The sequence below is a fragment of the Balaenoptera borealis genome (genome assembly GCF_965194805.1).
Source record: "Balaenoptera borealis genome assembly, chromosome: 16".
Taxonomy (NCBI): Eukaryota; Metazoa; Chordata; class Mammalia; order Artiodactyla; family Balaenopteridae; genus Balaenoptera; species Balaenoptera borealis.
The window spans coordinates 36,281,391-36,301,967 of NC_138872.1; the positions used below are offsets into that span (position 1 = coordinate 36,281,391).

The 20,577-nt window shown below is 38.7% G+C and overlaps 1 protein-coding gene across 7 annotated transcripts in view; it reads left to right on the forward strand.

Annotated features, from left to right (window-relative positions):
• The window catches only part of PLCB1 (phospholipase C beta 1), a 690,420-nt gene that overhangs the window by 599,424 nt on the left and 70,419 nt on the right, over positions 1 to 20,577 (forward strand). For 6 of the 7 annotated variants that reach the window (XM_082358993.1, XM_082358994.1, XM_082358995.1 and 3 more), the window contains 4 exons: positions 15,516 to 15,592; positions 15,698 to 15,787; positions 16,256 to 16,313; positions 16,913 to 16,999. In XM_082358993.1, coding sequence (XP_082215119.1) covers positions 15,516 to 15,592; positions 15,698 to 15,787; positions 16,256 to 16,313; positions 16,913 to 16,999 — 312 coding nt within the window. Of the gene's footprint in view, positions 1 to 3,617; positions 13,984 to 15,515; positions 15,593 to 15,697; positions 15,788 to 16,255; positions 16,314 to 16,912; positions 17,000 to 20,577 lie in introns of those variants that run through there. The other variant, XM_082358999.1, reaches the window with a different exon arrangement.

The window sequence follows — 20,577 nt, forward strand, 5'->3', positions numbered from 1 at the left end:
AGTTGGTAATAAGGGCTTAGGAAAAAAAAATCAATCCCAAGTGGAAAACTAGGGAGTGGGTGTGGGGGAAGGATGAGGAGCGTGGCTTGAAATTTTACATAGAGTAACCAGAGAGGTACTCACTGAGAAGCCAGCATTTGAGTGAGGAGGAGAAGGATGGGCCCATGCAAACATGTGGGGCAAGATTTTCCCAGGGAGAAGGATTAGCAAACGCAAAGACTCTGGGTTGGGAATGGGCCTGTGTGTTGGAAGAACAGTAGGGTGGCCGTGTTTGAGGAGGACTGTAGGGTCTTAGGTCAGAGAGATGGGACTTCTGGGGCCGGAGACAGATCTCTCAGGTCTTATAGGTCCCTTGTGGCCTCTGTGTTCCACTCAGAGCGCAATGGGAGCCAGTGGAGGGTTCTGAGCAGAGGAGTGATGTGATCTGAGGTACTTTCACAAGGACGGCTCTGGGGCTGAGCTGGGAGTACATGGTGAGGAATGGGGCTCCAGGAAAGTGCCATCCAGAAGCACAGCTCAGAGGAATAGCAGCCTGAGGGTTAGAAGTCCTGGAGTTCTCCCACAGATGACTGAAGTTGACTAACAGGGTCAATGTTACTTCAAAGATGAGGCAATCCAGCCATAATCATCTGAAGTTTCCTCAAAGTGCCAACCTCTGGCAAGATCCATTCCCCAAGGAAAGAAACATGGCAATTCATAAGAGACATGGTAGAATAAGAGGGAAGCCCAGTACTCACAGAACATTCCTGAAACAAGAATTAAGAGTGTGAATTAACACAGAAGCCCAGACATCCCAGAAAGGCCTCCTGGGAAGAAGGAGACTTGAGCTTCAGAAATTAGATGCAGAAATCACAGGCAACAGCTACACAATCTCAAAGTTCTGGGAGGCATACGTGAGGGTGAGCACCACATCAAATCCCACCAGACGGGGACATGGAAAGCTGCGCAACAGATTTTCCCCTGAAGGAGGAAGTTGGCAGGGAACTAGGGAAGACCAAGCTGAACTTATAGGTGGGAAAATCCCACCCGAAGGGCCAGTGGAGCAGGAGAGCTGGCAGAACTGCCACTCGAGGTGACAATCTCAGAACATGTGTCTCTGCCTCCTTTTCCCCAAGAAGGAATGAGTGTGTCCACAATGAAAGCTTGAAAGCTTTTCAGAAAAACATACATATACATCCAAGCCAGCCTGGCCCTTTCAGGCCAAATACAAGCAACCTACTCAAAATGCTCCATCCTTCGCCACTGTGATTGTGGACTTGGGTTTAGATAAAGTTCCAGTGCCCTTGAACATACCTGTATGGGCCTTTGTTAAGAAGGCTAAGACCCAAACACCTGGGATTTAGAACCACACAGAGTTTATTTTATGGACATTTCAGGGCATCCACAACTTACACTACATGCCTTTAGCTAACATGTGGCAGAACTTTCTATCAACCCCATTTGTAATAACTACAAATTGTTCTGCCAGGAAGTCTTTTGACTGAAAGGCACCTAGAAGTGTCAGTTCTATCTTTGGTTGTGGTTCTGAATTACAAACAGTCCTCTTAGGCTAAATTAGACAAGTGGAAGTGTAATTAAAAAGCATGTAGGCCCCAGGTAAAAAGGAGTATTTGGGTGATGCGGAAAATTAGGCAGAAGATATTTTATCTCCCAAAATTGCTTTGGGAATTAAATAAAATGTGAACCCACAGTTCAAGGATTGAGAAAGAAACCATGGCATCAATAAACTCCCTGCCAAATGTGCATTACAACTTAATATCTGCCAAACCCTCTGATAGACACTGGAGGTAAAGATGAGGAAGGCGTGGTCAGCATAAGCACAGGGAGCATGTACTACAGTCATTAATACCATGTGATAAATGAAACCATAGACAGCTATCAGCAAACTGCTATGGAGACACAGATGTGGGAACAATTTGCCTAACCATAGAAATTAATAAACGCCAAGAGGATATTTTTGAGATAACTTTTCATGTTGTCATAGGAGGTGTCAAATGCACACCAAGCTTCATAGACTCCATAGCTGAAAGGACTCAAAGGACTTGTTCTACCTGTCTAAATAAGAATCATCCTCTTTAAAACTCTACATCCAAGCATCTCTGCAGCCTAGTTACTCAAAGTGTGGTCCCCAAATCACCTGAGAGCCAGCCTGTTAGACCTGCAGAGTCTCAGGTCCCACCCCAGACCTGCTAAATCACAATTCGCATTTTGATAGGAGTCACAGGTCACGTGTTCCACATTCACATTGAAGAATCAGGTTTTAGAGCCATTGATTCTTATCTCTGTTCAGAATGCATTTTAAAATAAGTGTAAATTTCCTCTTGGTTGAAATAGGAAATACATCGTACTCTCCACTCTTCATAGCTTGACCGTCAAGCTGGATGGTTATCTCTTGGTGACAAAGGCAGAGGTCCTATGGAAATCACTCCTGTGATTCCCTGCCTGTGTTCATTATAGAAGGAAACCGTTACTTTCAGTTTAGTGTGAGTGAAAATAAAGATGTAGTTTCCCCAACCCCACTGAAGTTCTTGCACCCCCTGAAATCTCTTCATAGATATCTTGGGGGTCTGTGGAGCCCAGTGAAGGATCTCTGTTCCAGGAAAGAGCTCTATGGTTGGGGAATCTGCTCTAACTTACCTGTTTTTCATCAACTGCCATAGATTGACCCTGGGTTTTGTCACACCATTAGGGTAAGGTCTTAATTTTAAATGTGAGTTTGGTAAGTGATAGAAATTCTTAGGGGGTCCCTCTGAGGGTTCTCGATCACTCTCACAATCAGCCCAAACATCACTTTCAAGGCTCAACATCCACTGCCTAGGGAGAGGAGGTTTTGTGGTGACATCCATGGGGTCGCTTCTCAGTTGCCACAGGGTTTGACCCGCCATTTTGTCTTCTCTCTTCTTTCTCCTTTTCAGTGGCGTCAAGAAAAGATTTCCTCATTCTCTCTCACAGCACCATACTCTTTATCCTCTGCAGAGGTTTGTTTTGTTTTGCTTTACTTCCTACCTTTTCTCCTCTTTCTCGTATTTTTGTCTCCCACGTGTTCCAAGCCCATTCATTTCTCCTTTCCTTCACAAAGACCTTAATGGTTGGGATTCTTCTTATTCATCCTCCTGCCTGTCCCACCAGCAATCATTCCTGGGCCTCAAACCAACACTAGTACCTGTTGAGCTGAGTGCCCCCAATTCCCTGCCAATCCTGGGGAATGAAGGTTGTGTTTCACAGTGAAAACTCTGGGTGGATACTGACCAGCTACTGATGGAATGGCCCATCAGATGTGAGTGGTGATGAGTGAGGGTCTGGAGTCAAATGTCCTCATTTCTGGCCACTGATCCCCCAGAGTAGCTGTGTGACCACTCAGAATTTCTGTTTTCTCATCTTTCCAATGAAGATAAGAATAATCCTCACTTTATTGAACTGTAAGGAGGAATAATGAGATAATTTGCACAAATCATTGTTTTTAATGAAAGCCGCCCCCCCCCCTCCACTTTTTTTCTTACAATACATGAATTGGCTAGGAAATCTTGAGTTCGAATATAAATGTGTATTTGCAGTTTTTGACGTCCTGCTACAGCCTGAGGGTGCTCACCATCTTCCTTTTTGATGATTTCTATTAGCACCATTTGCTGCTGCAGCCTGTCTGAGAGCCAACCTTGAATTTTCTCACTTCTATGGTTGCTCAGCTGAAGTATATGTGCCAGGAGTAATTGCAGTGTCAGGAAGTAACTAACTCTACGGTAGTGTGATCTGTCTTCCTCCAATATTCTGACTTTAATGCAGGATCATCTTTCTTGAGAAATAAATGATTTAGCTTTTCTGAAAACTTTACATTCTCTACCAAACAAGAAGTGACAAATAATACAAGACTTTAGTAATGAAATAAAGAATGAAACAATTTGTCAAAATGTGTTCTTGTTAATTTTCCTAATCATCATTGGGTAACCCTAATAGAATTGATTTGTTCTAGAGATAGATAGATAGATATGTATATATAGATAGAAATGATATTTATCTTCATTTCTATTGATTTAATCATGATCAAAAATGAGCATATGTGGGCAGAAGACCTAAATAGACATTTCTCCAAAGAAGATATACAGATTGCCAACAAACACATGAAAGAATGCTCAACATCATTAATCATTAGAGAAATGCAAATCAAAACTACAATATGATATCATCTCACACTGGTCAGAATGGCCATCATCAAAAAATCTACAAACAATAAATGCTGAAGAGGGTGTGGAGAAAAGGGAACCCTCTTGCCCTGTTGGTGGGAATGTAAATTGATACAGCCACTATGGAGAACAGTATGGAGATTCCTTAAAAAACTAAAAATAGAACTACCATATGACCCAGCAATCCCACTACTGGGCATATACCCTGAGAAAACCATAATTCAAAAAGAGTCATGTACCACAATGCTCATTGCAGCTCTATTTACAATAGCCAGGACATGGAAGCAACCTAAGTGTCCATCGACAGATGAATGGATAAAGAAGATGTGGCACATATATACAATGGAATATTACTCAGACATAAAAAGAAACGAAATTGAGTTATTTGTATTGAGGTGGATGGACCTAGAGTCTGTCATACAGAGTGAAGTAAGTCAGAAAGAGAAAAACAAATACCGTATGCTAACACATATATATGGAATCTAAAAAAAAAAAAAGGTGGTGAAGAACCTAAGGGCAAGACGGGAATAAAGACACAGACCTACTAGAGAATGGACTTGAGGACACGGGAAGGGGAAGGGTAAGCTGGGACAAAGTGAGAGAGTGGTAGTGTACACATACACTACCAAATGTAAAATAGATAGCTAGTGGGAAGCAGTCACATAGCACAGGGAGATCAGCTCAGTGCTTTGTGACCAGCTAGAAGAGTGGGATAGGGAGGGTGGGAGGGAGGGAGATACAAGAGGGAAGAGATATGGGAACATATGTATATGTATAACTGATTCACTTTGTCGTAAAGCAGAAACTAACACACCATTGTAAAGCAATTATACTCCAATAAAAGTGTTTTTTTAAAAAAATGAGCATATGTCCATGTGTGTATTGCCCATTTGTATTCCTTTTTTCTACAAACTGTTTATATCCATTGCCTACTTTTCTGTTGGATTGTCTTGTTCTTTTGACCCACAGAGTTTATGCTATCTTTTAGTTTATTATTTTTGGGAGGTTGGGCAATTTAGAGAGCATAAAATATGCTTATATAATTGTTTAAGTCAAAGTTATTGAAGGCCTACTGTGGTCCTCATACTGGTGGGGGGATTCCTGTGGACCAAGCCAAATGTTGTCTCTGCCCTCAAGGGCTTACTGTGGTTAAGAACACAGGTTGTGAAGTCAGATGGACCTAGTAATAGTATACCCATCTTTATCCATTAGCTTTGTTGCATAACAAACGCCTCAAAACTTATTGCCTTAAAACAACAACTATTTACTTAGCTCATGTTTCTATGTGTAGCAATATGAGCTTGACTCAACTGAATGGATCTTCTAGTCCTGGCTGGGCTTATTCATGTGTCTGTGGTTCAGTTGCCAGTTACTTAGAGGCTCTGCTCCTGAAGGTTGGCTGACTGTCAACTGGTCAAGGCAGATAACTGATACACATGTCTCGTCATCCAGCAAGGCTAGCCTGGGCTTGTCCATGTGGAAGTTGGAAAGGACTCCAAATGAGAGCAAACAGAAGTAGGTAAAGTCTCGACAGATCTTACAATTTCTTCCTCCAAGCAAGTCGTAAGACTTGCCTGGATACAAGTGATAGGGAAATAGACTCTATCTCTTGTTTAGAGGAACCACAAGTCACATTGCAAAGAGAGTGAATGCAGGGAACGGTGGAGAATTAGGCCTTTTTTTTTTTTTTTTGCAAAAATCAACACATAGCCCTGAGTTTGGATGTGAGATTCAATAAAATAATCCATGGAAACTTAACACAGTGCCTAGAACACAGCCATCATTCTTTACCAAAGGACAATTTGTACAGGATTTAAAGTGAGGAGACATGACTTTCACTTTTAGTTACGTAACTTTAGCTAAATCATTTCACCTCTTTGAGTGTTTGTATCCTTGTTTCTAAATAAAAATTTGTACAAGAGTGCTTGTAAAGTTTCCCTCTAACTATAATGCTAGTTTCACTTAGCTTATAGAATGCAGAGATGATTCAACTCTCAGATCTATTAAAATAGTAATTAAGGATTTCAGTTTAAAGCAATAAAAAAATCTTGTTTTTACTTTTGTGTGCACATAGTATGTCTTAGTATATTTTTTGTGTTAATTGATAACTATTTAGGTAAGATTGAGGGAAAAGAGTCAGTAAACAGAACCAATCCCCAAAGGCAAAGAAAATAATAGTTTTGACTTGCATCAACTTAAAGAAGCTTAAAGAACAGAAGAAATTCTGCTGAAGGGAAAATTCCAAAATAGAATTCACAAGTCTGACAATTTAGTTTGTGCCCTCTGGAATTACAAGACTCATTGCACTCCATCTGGTAAGTGAGAGATGCTTGAAACGATACGTTTTGCATTAAGGAAAAAAGAAGCTGACACGCTGTGCTACTTATCTTCATGGGCAGCTCTTCTGGTTCTAGCTTTCAAACAGACTATTGAAATATTAATCCCTTGATGTATTGCACTATTTCAGTTACAAACCACAGGACAAATCATGTCTCTTTTAGTCAGGTCTCCTTTCTTAATTATTTGAAAACCTCCTGTTTGAACAGTATAGTTATTTTCCCACATCTGAGTGATAAGCAATATTTATTTCATCTATTCTAAATTAAATGGTCTTGATATCTTTCAGAATTATGAAGCCTGATCCTAAAATTTTGGTGGTTTGGATTTTTGTTTCCAATTGGTTTAATCAGATATAATGATCTCAACTAACTTGATCCTATACAACCATTTTCTCATTTTCTTTTAATTTAATCAAAAATCCGTAATTGTGTCATATGTGATACTACACCAACTTTTCAAAAACTCTTACGAGTAACTTCATTAACCTTTTATAATTACAAAGGGGTAATTCTTTGCCTGTTATAAATTTGTACTTAAAGCTATATATGAATCATTTTAAGTGAAACTTCTTTTATCATAAAAATGAATTCCATTTATCATTAAAATAAATATTTCATGGCCATAAATATCTACTTTTTATGATTATCAGGACATTTTAAAATCATCATTGAATTTCTTAAAAAATTAAAAAATTTTAAAAACACACATAAATATAATTTTACAATTTTGCTATATTTTACTAATCAGGAAACAAGGCCCAAGAATTAAGATGGCAAAACCCAGGCATCATCTAAGATGATAAAACACCTTTACTAGAGCTTCCTTTATCAAATTTCTTGATTTTTTTTTAAAGTTTGAAGATATTTCCAGTTGATAGCCTTATAAAAGGATACCAGAAATATCATTCAAGGGAGTATGCTACATTGACCCATTTATATTTCCCAGAAAGCTAAGAAGCTGACATTTACTTTGGCATATTTTAAAAGTGAAAAACAATTTTAAATGCTGCAGATTCATTGGGCCAACTTATTGACATTGACTAGGAGTCATGCTCAGATTTTCACTTTCATTTATTGCTTTGCCCAGCAAGTAAAAAGAAAATTTCAAGGATTCTTTAAATCTTTAGATTCAAATAAGCAGCTATAAATTCTGTTTAGATATGGAAATTTAAAAAGAAATGAATTTCATAGGTATGAAAGACTATCTCAGAAAAGAATCAAGGTGGTTGGTCTTTCAGTCCAAGACTTTCTGCTGCTTCTGAGAAAGAACTGAGCTGGTGGGGAACATGAGCTCCACCTGGACAGGACTTGTCTGCCGACTCCCAGTTGGACCATCAATACACAGTATGCAGCACATCATAGGTGCTCAGTAAATATTGGTGAAATGAATGAATGAATATTTTTCAATTTGAATGGACAGGAAACATGCCAGTATAAAAATCCACCTAGTTTTTAAATTATCAGTAATGCGTTTAATCAGTAGATCATTTCTTAGTTTAGAAGCATCATAAATCAATTCTTTGTAGAAGAAAAACAAGCAGTTTATGGTGAAAACTCAGAGTGGATGCTTTGACTAGCAGAAAAGACGGTGCTATCTTCTCCACTTATGAGTGAAGGGAGAAGGAAGATGAGTTTGCCTGAAGTATGTACACTCTACACTTGGCTCTTTGCACATTTTCCCAAATTGTCCTTCTTAGAAGAGGCTCTAAACATGACAATTTCTGTCCACATATTTTTTTATCCCTTTTAAGTTAGAGTCAAGGAATTAGTCTCTTCTTTGGAAACCACTCCCTCACCCTCAAATGACTAAACCAAGTGAAATTCAGCATGGAGCTGAGAACAAGCATGAAGTTATATTCCCCAGAGCTTTTCTTTTTCATTCCATAAAAGGTTTGGAACATTTAACTAGGAGAGTTGTCATGAGTGGTAAACAAACAAGCAAAATAATTGAAATGTCTATTCCTTTGGGCCAGAAAAAGAAGTCATATTAAAAGTTAAAATTAAATGTTTTTTACTGCATTTCAGTTTACCATGTACTCTCGACTTTTTCCCCCCTAGGAATTCTAAACTAATTTTTTGTTCTTTTCTATCTTCAGTGAGTCTTGCGGCTAATATATGATTGAACGGTTCTTTGAGTAGAGCCTGTCTGCTAATAAATACACCAAAGTGAGAGTACCCTTAGGTCAGTTAAAAGGCACTTCAATTATTGTGTGAAAAATCCCTCTTCTGGGTCCGATTTTCACACCTCATGAAATAGAAACCCTGGACCCAATGCTCACAGGTTCTTTCATCTTATTTGGGGATTAAGGAGTAAAATTTTTTATTTTTGTTTTTTTATTTTTATTTTTGTCGGGATTCCCTTGGTTACAAGTGACAGAAACCTATATTGGACTAACTTAGACAAGAATAGTATACACTAGAAAAGTACATAGGGGAAGGTCATGTAAGGGAGGGTTGACCATCCACACAGGAGAAGGGAAGGGATAAAGAGATACCTACCAGAAACCACTCACAGCACTTCCTATGTTTGTCTGTCTCTGTCTCTCTCCCTTTCTCTCCTGATTTTCTCTGCATGTCAGTATTATTTTTGTCCAAAGCAGCACACAGGCTTCCCCTTGTCAGAAAATATAGGCATCAACCCCTTCCAAGTTATATTTCTTTCGCTAATGACAGGTTGGAAAAATCTTGGGGCAAGCCTTGTTAGTGTGATATGATTGGCCAAGCTTGCAACCTTAGACCAATCACCTGTGGCTAGAGACAGGGTATGACTGGTCCTACTTGGATCTATGCCTCCCCAGACCAGTTACCTTGGCACAGGGATGGGCGTAAAGAACACAGCAGCTCCATGGAAACCACATTAGGCACAGAGCCAGTTCTCAGAAAGCAGAGGAAGCTCTTTCTGAAGTAGTGTTGGGTAGAGAAAACTATAGTTGAGGCCCACACTCTCTCTTTCTAGGGTAAGAAAGAGATAAATTATTAATGCCTATACGTAATCTCATTGCCAGTTTAATGTGAGTCTGACAATAGTGGCATATTATTAACAAAGTCATAATATTAATCACTCTGCCTCCTGGACTTTAAGCAGAGGAAGTTTAAATGAAAACAGTAAATGCTGTAAGGGCAGAATTATAGTAAGAGTGATCTTTTGAAAATAGCTGAAAAGGGCAGAATGTTACAGGGAGGGGTCTGTTGTATGCGAGAGTTGGGGAGATCAAGGGGAGCTGAGCAGAGTGGAAGAACATTTGTCATATTAAACACAGAGATATTGTCCTTTTTTAAACACATTGTTTGGGATTCTATGGAGACACTATTTTCATTAGTTTCATGCAAAAGCCACATTAAAAAAAAACACATACCTGGATTTCACAATAAGGCATTTGTTCTTAAAGGAACAAAACTTAGCTTGTTAAATATCAAAATTATGTAGTTTAAGAAGTATTTTCAATAAGACAGCCCATGGCTTGGACATGATACACCATAACCAACACCAAGGTCTAGGTCAATGTGGTTCTTAAACTTAACAGATTTGATTCACAATAATTTTTGAGTGCCTATTTTATGTAGAGCCTGGTGTCCAAAAAACCATATTAAGAAAGGATGCATTAGTGGCATCCTTTTTGAGAGCAATAATAATGTACATACACACAAAGACAAATATGTATAAGTGATATAGAAAAAGCCAGTGAAGGACTAAGGACTAGAGTTATCTGGGCAATCAAAGGGCAATCACCAGTGGCTGGTTTAAAAAGGAAAGGGGCATAGACAAGGGGAGACACTGGCTGGTGCCTACTCCCTTATCAGGAGTTGAGCAGCACAGTCCGATGGAATTTCTGCAACCATGGGAATGCCCTACATCTGTGCTGTCTCTCATTCAAATGGGAATATCATCCAGGTGGAAAAATAACATGAGAAAAAGTATAGAAGCAGGTATGTGCCCAGACAGTCTTAGAGTAAAATACTGCCTAGTTTATTGAGTATGCTGAATGCTAATCAGGAAAGGAAATTTAGAGCTGGAGTGTAATGTATTTGAAGATAGAGAGCCAGTTAATGCTCGGGAGATACAAAAAATACTATTTGAGATGGAGCAGAAGGACTAAGGAGAGACTGAGGGCAGGGAGAGAATACTTGCCAAGTCCAGACAGGAGTTAATGAGGTTCTACACCAGAGCGCTGTTAACACAAAGCCAAGAGATAACATGGTGACAAGAGAAATGAACAATTATCCAGGACTCAACAGATGGGGAAAGCACCCAAGAGGGCAGTCAAATGTAATGCACACTTTTAACCTGAGTGATGATACTTAATGGGAAAATACGATGACTTGCCTTCTGTGAAAGATGTTGAGATGCTAGTGAGCCACCCTCAGCTAGAGATGGTCAAAGGCAGTTGATGCAGAAATGAACTGAAGCACTTAAAAGAATCAGAGAAGAGTGACTGTTGGAATTGCTGGAGATACTGTAAATGAAGGAAAGAGAGCTTCTTATGAGAGTGGTTGGCAGCTGGCATCCTTTCAAAAGGATAAAGTCACGATTCCCAAACCATGTGCCACGTCACTCTTAGGCACTGCACTGAACTCACAGGGGCATTGTGGGATATTTTATGTTTTTGAAGGAAACAGAGCAACATCTGTTGGATTCTGTGCAAAGTACTACTACTAAGTTATTTGGACCTAACCATTTAATAAATAAATGGAACTGTTCCTTTATTTCTTTTGACCTAGGGGGTGCCTTGAAAAAATTACTGAGATCTTAAGGATACAATGAGTTAAGAAAACTTATGAATCTCTAGAATAATAAAAGTTCAGTCCTGAGACATGGCCAGTGAGTTTAGTAACAAAAAAGTTTTTGTAATCTTAAAGCAAAATCAGGTAAATGCTGGTAGTTGGAATGGAAAAGATGATGGGGTTGAAGACTGTGGCAGTGGGGCATTGCAGCTGTGGAAGCAGCCATTGGTCTTCCATTTTAGGGATGGGAAGGAAAGGAAGGTCAAAGGTGGAACAAAAGTTCAGGGTTCTGGGAGGATAAGAAAATAGAGATGTGTTTTTAGGCAAAGGGAATGAATGTATCCAGTGCAGAAGAAAGTTTGAGACAAGAAAGTGAAATGGTGATCCTCCCACAGGGAGAAGAAGATGGGACAAAAAGCAAAGGAAAACCTTCCTCTGGGAAGGAAGGGTAAGGAAACCAAGCTAAGAACCTATGACCTGGTTTATTAGGAATCCCACACATGTCTTCTCTTCCAGCTTTCACAACCACCCCAGGAAGGAAACATTATCCCTGTCTCAGAGGTGAGGAAGCTGAGTCTGGGGTAATGAAGACAATGCAGATAAAGTTCTGCAGCTCTTTTGAGAAAGAAAAGAGGGAATTTGAGAGGGTCCCTTAGAGACTGGGTGGCTTAAACAACGAATATTTATTTCTGACAGTTCTGAAGGCTGAGAAGTCCAAAATTAAGGCACGAGTAGATTTGGCGTCTGGTGAGAGCCCACTTCCCAGTTTATAGAGAGCTTTCTTCTAACTGTGTCCTCACATGGTGGAAGGGGTGAGAAAGCTCTTGTGGTTTCTTTTACAATTATGGGCACTAATCCCATTCATGAGGGCTCCACCCTCATGACCTAATTACCCAAAGGTCCCACAGCCTAATACCATTACACTGGGGTTCAGGATTTCAATATATTTATTTTGGGGGAACACAAACATTCAGTGCATAACAGAGGGCTTCTTCTAAACTGTCTCCATCTTCCCCAATAACGTGCACATGAAATTCTTAGGAATCTTGTTAAAACGCAGATTTTTGTTTAGTCCATTGGGTCAGGCCCTGAGAATTTGCATTTCTGCTGTGTTCCCTGGTAATGCCAATGCTGCTGGCTCCTGGACCATATTTTGAGTAGCAAGATCTAGAAAGCCAACTCATCAGCTCAGTGTTTCTAGAATGATGCCAGGTCTTTAGTAGGCATTTGATAAATATTTGTTGAATTGTGGCTAACTTGAATAGTTTAGATAAAGGTGTGTGTTCTGGGAGCAAAAGAGGTGGGAATTAGTTCCGAGAAGAATAAAAAACAAGTGAAGATGGTGCAAGGGAGGGGCAAAAAGGAAGGCCAGGGGCTGCAGCAGACAGGAAACTTTTGCAGAACCTTGAGGGAAGTTGGTGCTGGCAGTTGTGTGGGGGCTGAAAACAAATGGAAATAAAACTCAGAATCAAGTGGGTAGAAGGGCTGGGAGATCTCAAGCTCAGTGGCTTCATTGCCTGGATGTTGATGGTGCTGAGGAAGAGGGCAGGAGTGGGGAGGAAAGCTGTAAATGTGAACAGATGCTGCCATAATCAAGAAACGATTCTGGACTAGGGTGAATGATGGAGATGAGAACACGGAAATAGAAGCATGAATGTCACTGAATTCAGAAGTGTTGCTGGGAGACCTAGCAGTGGCTATAGAAGGAGGGCGAGCTCACTGAGACTCCCTAAATCTGGCAAAGAATCCACATCATCTGAGGAGATTTTGAAAACACTGATTCCCAGGCCCTACCCCTAGACATGTGGAGTCCATAGGCCTAGGAACAGGTCCTGGAATGTGTATTTTTAAGAAGTTGCTCACAAGGGATTCTGACGTTGCTGCCAAGATTGGGGCTCCCCTGATAACCCTCTGTAACTCCTTAGGCTGAACGGGGGAGGAGAAAGGTCTTCTGGGGAGGCGAAGGCCCTGTGTGTACCCCTCAGCTAGAATAGAGGCGCTGCGGGAATCCTCAAGGAAATGGCCAGAGTCTTTGCACAGCAGGATTTTAAATCTAGACGGTTTGATAAATGGCATTACTAAACTGCAGTATTTCATGATTTCTTTAATTGTGACAGTCATGATCAGGCAACCTCTTTTGAATGATTTTCAGTGATTTCAAATAGGCTTTCTGCTGGCCCAAGCTCCAGTTATATTTGTTCAGATTTAATCCACTTCACAGATGAGTGCATCAAATTTCATGTTAATGTCAAGTTAATGTGGATTCTTTATGGTAATTCTGTGAGAGAATTTCTCCCTCGATTTCTTTTATTCTCTTAGATAAGAAGAGGTTTTTAAAACAATTTCTAAAATCACAACAAAAGGCAGCTTGGGAGACTGGTGAAGGCCACAAGCTGCGGAGGCTGATTTATCTGGGTTTGTACCCAGCTCTGCCAAGTACCACCAAGTACGCGAGCCCAGAACTTGAGTCCCGTGCGTCAGTATCTTCATATGTAAAATGAGGACAATAGCTCTTACCTCACAGAACAATTCTTAGGATTGAATAAGTTAATACATTTAAAACTCTTCAAACTATGCCTGGCATGTGTAAATTACCAATGAAAGTTTGCTAGTGTTATGATTATATTGCCTTGGTACTATCATAGCTACTATATATATATATATATATATATATATATATATATATATATATATATATATATATATATATATATATATATATATATATATATATATATATAAAACTGGTTAACTCAGTCTGCTGTATCTGAGAATCTCCATCTCTGGGGAACAGAATGGACCTTTCATAGGAAGCCCACACCATCTATCTGATGCTCCAGTAGGAAGGGTTGAGTCCAGTTGCTATTGCTGCCTGAGCAATGGCAGAAGGTTCCGTAAGTTCTTCATGTAGAATAAAGAAAGAGAAGTGACTGGAGGGCAAAATTACCCTCACATAATTGACAAGCATTTATTGAACACCTACTGAAGGCTAGAAATTGTGTGGAGGGTTGAGGATATGAAAACATAGTCACTGCCCTCTTGAAGCTTGGTCTGATAAGAAAATAGATGCAAGACAATAAAAGAATTGCTATCATGGCAATGTATTCAAAATTCAAAATGGTAGCACAGAAGAGAATTTCCAATGTTCTTTGGAAGTTACCCACACAGGACACAAACATCAGTTTCTAAGATGGGTAACTCATGTCATTCTTTTTTTTTTTTTTTTTTTTTAATAAAGTTACTTGCCTTTCTTTTATTTATTTATTTATTTATTTATGGCTGTGTTGGGTCTTCGTTTCTGTGCAAGGGCTTTCTCTAGTTGTGGCAAGCGGGGGCCACTCTAAATTGTGGTGCGTGGGCCTCTCACTATCGTGGCTCATGTCATTCTTGAAGCAATTAAGCAAGGAATGGAAGCTGGAAACCAAGAATTATAATTTACAGTTGATTACATCTTACATTTGTATCACACTCAGTTTTATTTTAAGCTTCATAGTGCCTCCAAGATATAAAGGCATTGATTATCTCATTTATAACCAAGAAAATGTAGGTTCAGAAAATATAGGCTCCATAACCAAAGTCATAGTTGTAGTGAGTCATAGAGTGGGGATTGGTACCTGGGTCCACACTGTTTGTTGTCTTTGCACTTGGCAAAGACAAGCTGCAGTAACTAACCCAATAATTTAAGAAATCCTGTTTAATTAGCAACAGATAAGAAGAAGAATTTCATATTAAAACCTAGATAATGTAATGGTTGAAAATTATGTCCTTATTGCCTATGTAAGATGTCTGATGATTTTAACTATTGTTTTTTTGTTTTTTAAAAAAATTAATCTATTTATTTATTTATTTTTGGCTCCATTGGGTCTTCATTGCTGCGTGCGGGCTTTCTCTAGTTGTGGCTAGTGGGGGCTACTCTTCATTGCGGTGTGTGGGCTTCTCATCGTGGTGGCTTCTCTTGTTGTGGAGCATGGGGTCTAGGCGTGCGGGCTTCAGTAGTTGTGGCTCACGGGCTCCAGGGTGCAGGCTCAGTAGCTATGGTGCACGGGCTTAGTTGCTCCACGCATGTGGGATCTTCCCGGACTAGGGCTCGAACCCGTGTCCCCTGCACTGGCAGGCGGATTCCTAGCTGCTGCGCCACCAGGGAAGTCCCTTAACTATTGTTAAACATCAGATTTTCTAACCTCAGATACTGTTGTTTGATGTGGAGGGAGAGGAAGGGAAAAGGTGCTTTGTTTGTGATAATGTAAAATAGCCAACTTGCATTTTCTTTCCTCAGCTTATTCAAAAATTGACAGATGTTGCTGAAGAATGTCAGAATAATCAGTTAAAGAAGCTTAAAGAAATTTGTGAGAAGTAAGCCTTCATTCTCATTACAATGTATTTGTGTATGTAAATGTATTAAACACCAATTGCTATTTGCTTGACCATTTTTCCCTTTTACTTCCATTTTGCCTTCAGAGAGAAGAAGGAATTAAAGAAGAAAATGGATAAAAAGAGGCAGGAGAAGATAACAGAAGCTAAATCCAAAGACAAAAGCCAAATGGAAGAGTAAGTAGAAAGAACCCCCTTTCTCCCATCTTTTACCTGGGGATTATTCTACAGCAGAATAACAGCTTCCAACCATACAAAGATGCATCTGTGAAATTTCTCCTCTAATTAACCTTTTTGAAGATCCCTTTTATAAGGTTTTTCATAGTGAACTCAAAGAGCAGTTCAATAAACGATTGAGGTGCCCACAGGGCCTGTAGGTAAAGGCTGAGTAAAGACCCAGCCTAAGGGAAAGGCTAAATCTTCACTTCTGATATTGTCAGACAACCCTCCTGGCATTTAGTGAAAACAGAGCTTGTGCCTTGGGTGGAACCTGACCTTTGTTCAGAGCTGGCAGATTGGTGCCTTCCTTGCAGCAGTAAGAAGGATGTTGAGAGTTCTGTAAACTTTCATCTGGAAGCCTGAGGTTCCCATGTTTGTCGATGATGGATGAGTTCATATAATGATCTCTTTGTCATTTGCTTTCAGGGAAAAGACAGAGATGATCCGGTCATACATCCAGGAGGTAGTGCAGTACATCAAGAGGGTATGTCATGCCGATGAATCTCTCTCTCTTTTGCAAACCATGTATGAATGTTTGATAAATACCATGTGAGCCTATGGAGAGAAAAGCCATGCTTCATTGTAACTCTTTTTCACCAACACCCAGCAGAGCTACTTCCCAGAGCAGCCAGTCTGTAATCAGTGTTTCTGCAAGTTTAATTGCAAACCTCTATGCAGAAAGGTTCATCTGAAGATAGACGTTAAGAATCATTTCTAGAGTCAGGAACCCAGAAACATGATGTCAAGGGGACCTTCCGCAAAAGAACCTTTAGTTGTTACCAATGGTAGAGAGGTGGCAACCTCCAAAGGTTTTTCATTAATTTTTAAATTGGTATTATGGACATTTTCAAACATTAACAAAAATATGAGAATGGTATAATCCATCGATCACCTCACTCCCACCCCCTGTGTACCCATCACCCAGCTTCTCCTACCCTTGCAGTCTCCTACCCTTATAAGGTCAGTTCTTGACCAGGATATGAAATAAACATATGCCACAGATCTGAAAAGCTTTTATTTTTTTCTGAAAACGTTCACTTGAATGTTTAGATGAAAATGACTTTCTTTGTAACTTTCTTATAGTTAGAAGAGGCACAAAGTAAACGGCAAGAAAAACTCGTAGAGAAACACAAAGAGATACGTCAGCAGATCCTGGACGAAAAGCCCAAGGTAAACTGAACGGAATAATAATACACAGTGATTTCATTTTCTTTCCATTTAATTAGAATAAAACCTCCCTAGTTCAGGTATGTCTCACACAGTCTCAGACCAGTTCTTGCATGTGAAACTCATGTAACTTTCTCAATGATGGTAAAAATCTTGATAGCAATATTCAGTAAGCACTCATCACCGGTCATCTTTAAAAATTGCAAATGCACGAAACCCAGATCCTGAGATTTGGTTTCAATTGGTTTGGGATGTAGCTCAGGCATGGATATTTTTAAAGCACACTTCCCCCCCCACCACTACCACCTCCCCACCAGGAAAGAGAGAAATTAGACAAGTTTCTTCAGCTCTAAATAGATGATGTAATATTGTAATGGCAGACTCTGTCCAGCAGAGGATGTCTTGTACCAAAGTCACCCTGGTTTTTAATCTAACAAAATATTTTCATAAACCAGAAAAAAACAAACTTTTTTTCCCCCATTATAATAGTTTATTGGGGCTCCACTTTAAAATTACCTTATGCTTATTTGGTCAAAATCAATCATTCCATGAATATTAACTTTAAACCAACTGAATATCTGTAAATCAAATACTTTCAGGTTAGCATAATCTCAGTTTTAGATCATTCTATCCATTTTGATTCATCATTGAATATTTTTCTGTTGTGAAAAACGTGCTTTTCAGTTTTCCTGTTCTTCAGTCTGCAGTTTAAAATATCTACTCTAAAAGACACTGGTATTACATTTCTGCAAAGATCAAATGTTAGTTTTGTTTCATTGTATAGTCTGTTCAATATACTTCTTATAGATTGCTTGTGGCTAATTTAAAATATATATTTTGTGGTTGTTTCTGCTCTTATTTATTGGGCAGAACATTTATTTAATATTTTTAACACAAAGTTTTTAGGCTTGGGAATATAGATTCTCAAACAGTAGTGAAAATCTAAGAATTAATAATTATTGAGATATGCTGCTCATTTTTATGTTTTTTATATAAATAAAAATTATGTTTTTAATTTTTATATAAAAATACATGTATTTTATGTTTTTTTATAAATACAATTTAAATATTCTTAGCCACCCTCTCAAGTTGATTATGCATTAGTAAGGTAGAGTACATTTTAACATAATTTTAGACTTTGCAGTATTTTCCATTTAGGATTGATTTTTTTTTTAAATGCTCAAATGTTTGGAGCCAAAGATCCAGGTTTGACTGAAATTTCAGAAACACCTTAAGAATAATGAGTGATATATTCAAATACATACATTTTCAATCCATGTTGTCTGAATTTCAATTTGTCATTACTTTGTACACTGGTATGGTATACTTAACTTATGGTTGATATTTCATTAGCCAATTTTTATATTTCTAAAACATCTCTCTTGGAAAATATTGTTATTCCCACACAGTTTTGTTTTGTTTTCATTTTTGTCCAAAAATGTCAACTACTTTACTCATAAATAAAATGTAATCACAAATGTGTTTAAATTACATAAATCTCAGTATAAATAACCCTACAAAGATTTTATGTTACTGCTCTAGCTCACCATGATTAAAATCAAATTTAGTAGTAAATTTCTTCATTGGATATAACAAAACATTAGAAGAACTAATAACTGTTGGATAATTTATCAGTCAGGGTGTATTCAACAGCAGCTTTACAGAAAACCCAATTAAAACTGGCTTAAGCAATAATATCATTTAGTAAGTCACATTACTGGGAGTTCAGAGGTATTGAAACTTGAAGAATAGTTAATTTAGTGGTTCAATAACCTCATCAAGAATCAGGGTATTTTTCAGAATTTCCACAGTGTTATCTCAGTTTATTGCCTTTCATCCCCAGGCTGTAAACCCACAGTCATAAGACGGCTGCCTTAGCTCCATGCATCATAACCTTACAGAAAACTATTCAAAGCCAGAAAAAGGAGTGTCTTCATCTTGTAACTGATTATAGGTTTGAGGAAAACTTTCCTAAATCTCCTCAATAGACCTCCCCTCATTGGCTAGAATTGTGTCCATGTCCATTCCTAAACCAATTATGAGCATAAGAATGTAATTTTCATGATTGGCTTAGAGTAATTAAGACTTACTCAAAAGGGTAGAGGGATTTCACCTTCTCCTCAATTCCATGATCACCAGGTACCTGAACAAAACTGATGTTTTCTTATCAAAAAAAATAGTTGGATAGGTAATTAACAGTGTGCACCCTACCACATGTATAGCAATTTTCCATTTCTTTTTTGGTCCCTGAGAAAGAGATCTGAAGTCTTTCTATGAATTTTTAGTCATTCTGTTGCCTTTATTTTTGACTGTAAATAGGTACCACAATGATTTCTCTTTGCTTTTCGCCCATGAGGCTGCCTTTAATGACCATCTTAGTGTGTCTGGATTTGAAGGTTGCCCTTGAAGATTGTTGGTTCCACGTCAAACTAAAGCATTTATTGAGAGGTTTTCTTCAGGGCCTAAAAATTTTGTGCTTTGGAACCATGACTTTAATAATATAATAAGAAACCATGACTGTTAATATTGTAAGACACAGTGGCTAATAAAGGGAAATGACCGTGACCAGAAAGAGCAATAATAAACAGTTGAATAAAACAATAAGATCACGTGTAGGTCATGTGGAGAAAGACCAAAACACGGGATGGCAAACTGAGCAAATGAAAGGCCAGACCAGCAGAGCAGTTATCTGTGCTCCTATAATTACTGGATGTGGACCAGAAATAGAACAGCACTGGCTTTGAAATAATCCCTCTTCACATCAGTATTGGAGTAGCCTTTGAAGTCTGACATAGATATGAGGGAAATTAACAAAAGTAGAAACAAAATAGTAAGAGGAGCAACTCAAGGAAATGAATGACCAGAAGTATCTATAAAAGAGGTTAACTGAGTGAGTTCCATTCAGTCAGAAGGATGAGAAGACAGGGTGATTTTATTTCATCTAGAAATTTATGAACTGTTCCATCACTCAGTGTTGGACAAGGAAATTGAGTTGACACTGTAGTAGGTAATATTAAAGATAGTTGCAGTCTTCTTATGAAGAGGAAAGCATGCCAAACTTTGCCATAAGTAGCCGAGGGGAATAGAGTTCCTCCTTCAAGTGTTTTTTAGGTGGGATAAGCAGTTTTCAACTAGAAACCAAGAAAAGCTAATCTTTCACTTATGGCAAAAACATACACTATATGGCATCATGTCTCTTCCCATTCATCAGTGTCTTTCACCTTACTGTCGATTATAACATTTACTTCCTCTTTATCCACTTATTCTAACTAATGTGATCATGTGTTTTATGTTCCTAACCTCCTCTTAAACAAGGAGGGTGCTCTTTTTCCATTCCTGTTTTCTCCTAGTGTCACTATTTGCAGTTGTCCTGAACCCCAATCACAATCTGTGTGATTTTCCAAGCATTTGGTAACCAAACAACTTGTTTGTTTAAAAGTGAACAAACAAGTATAAAAAATTTTTTTAACCAAAGAAATTTAAAAATCCAATTGGTGAAAGACAATAGTTCTTCAGTGCCAAGGAGTTCTGGCTAGATTTAGAGCAAGTTAACAGATGTAGATTAATTGAAAGAGTAGCTT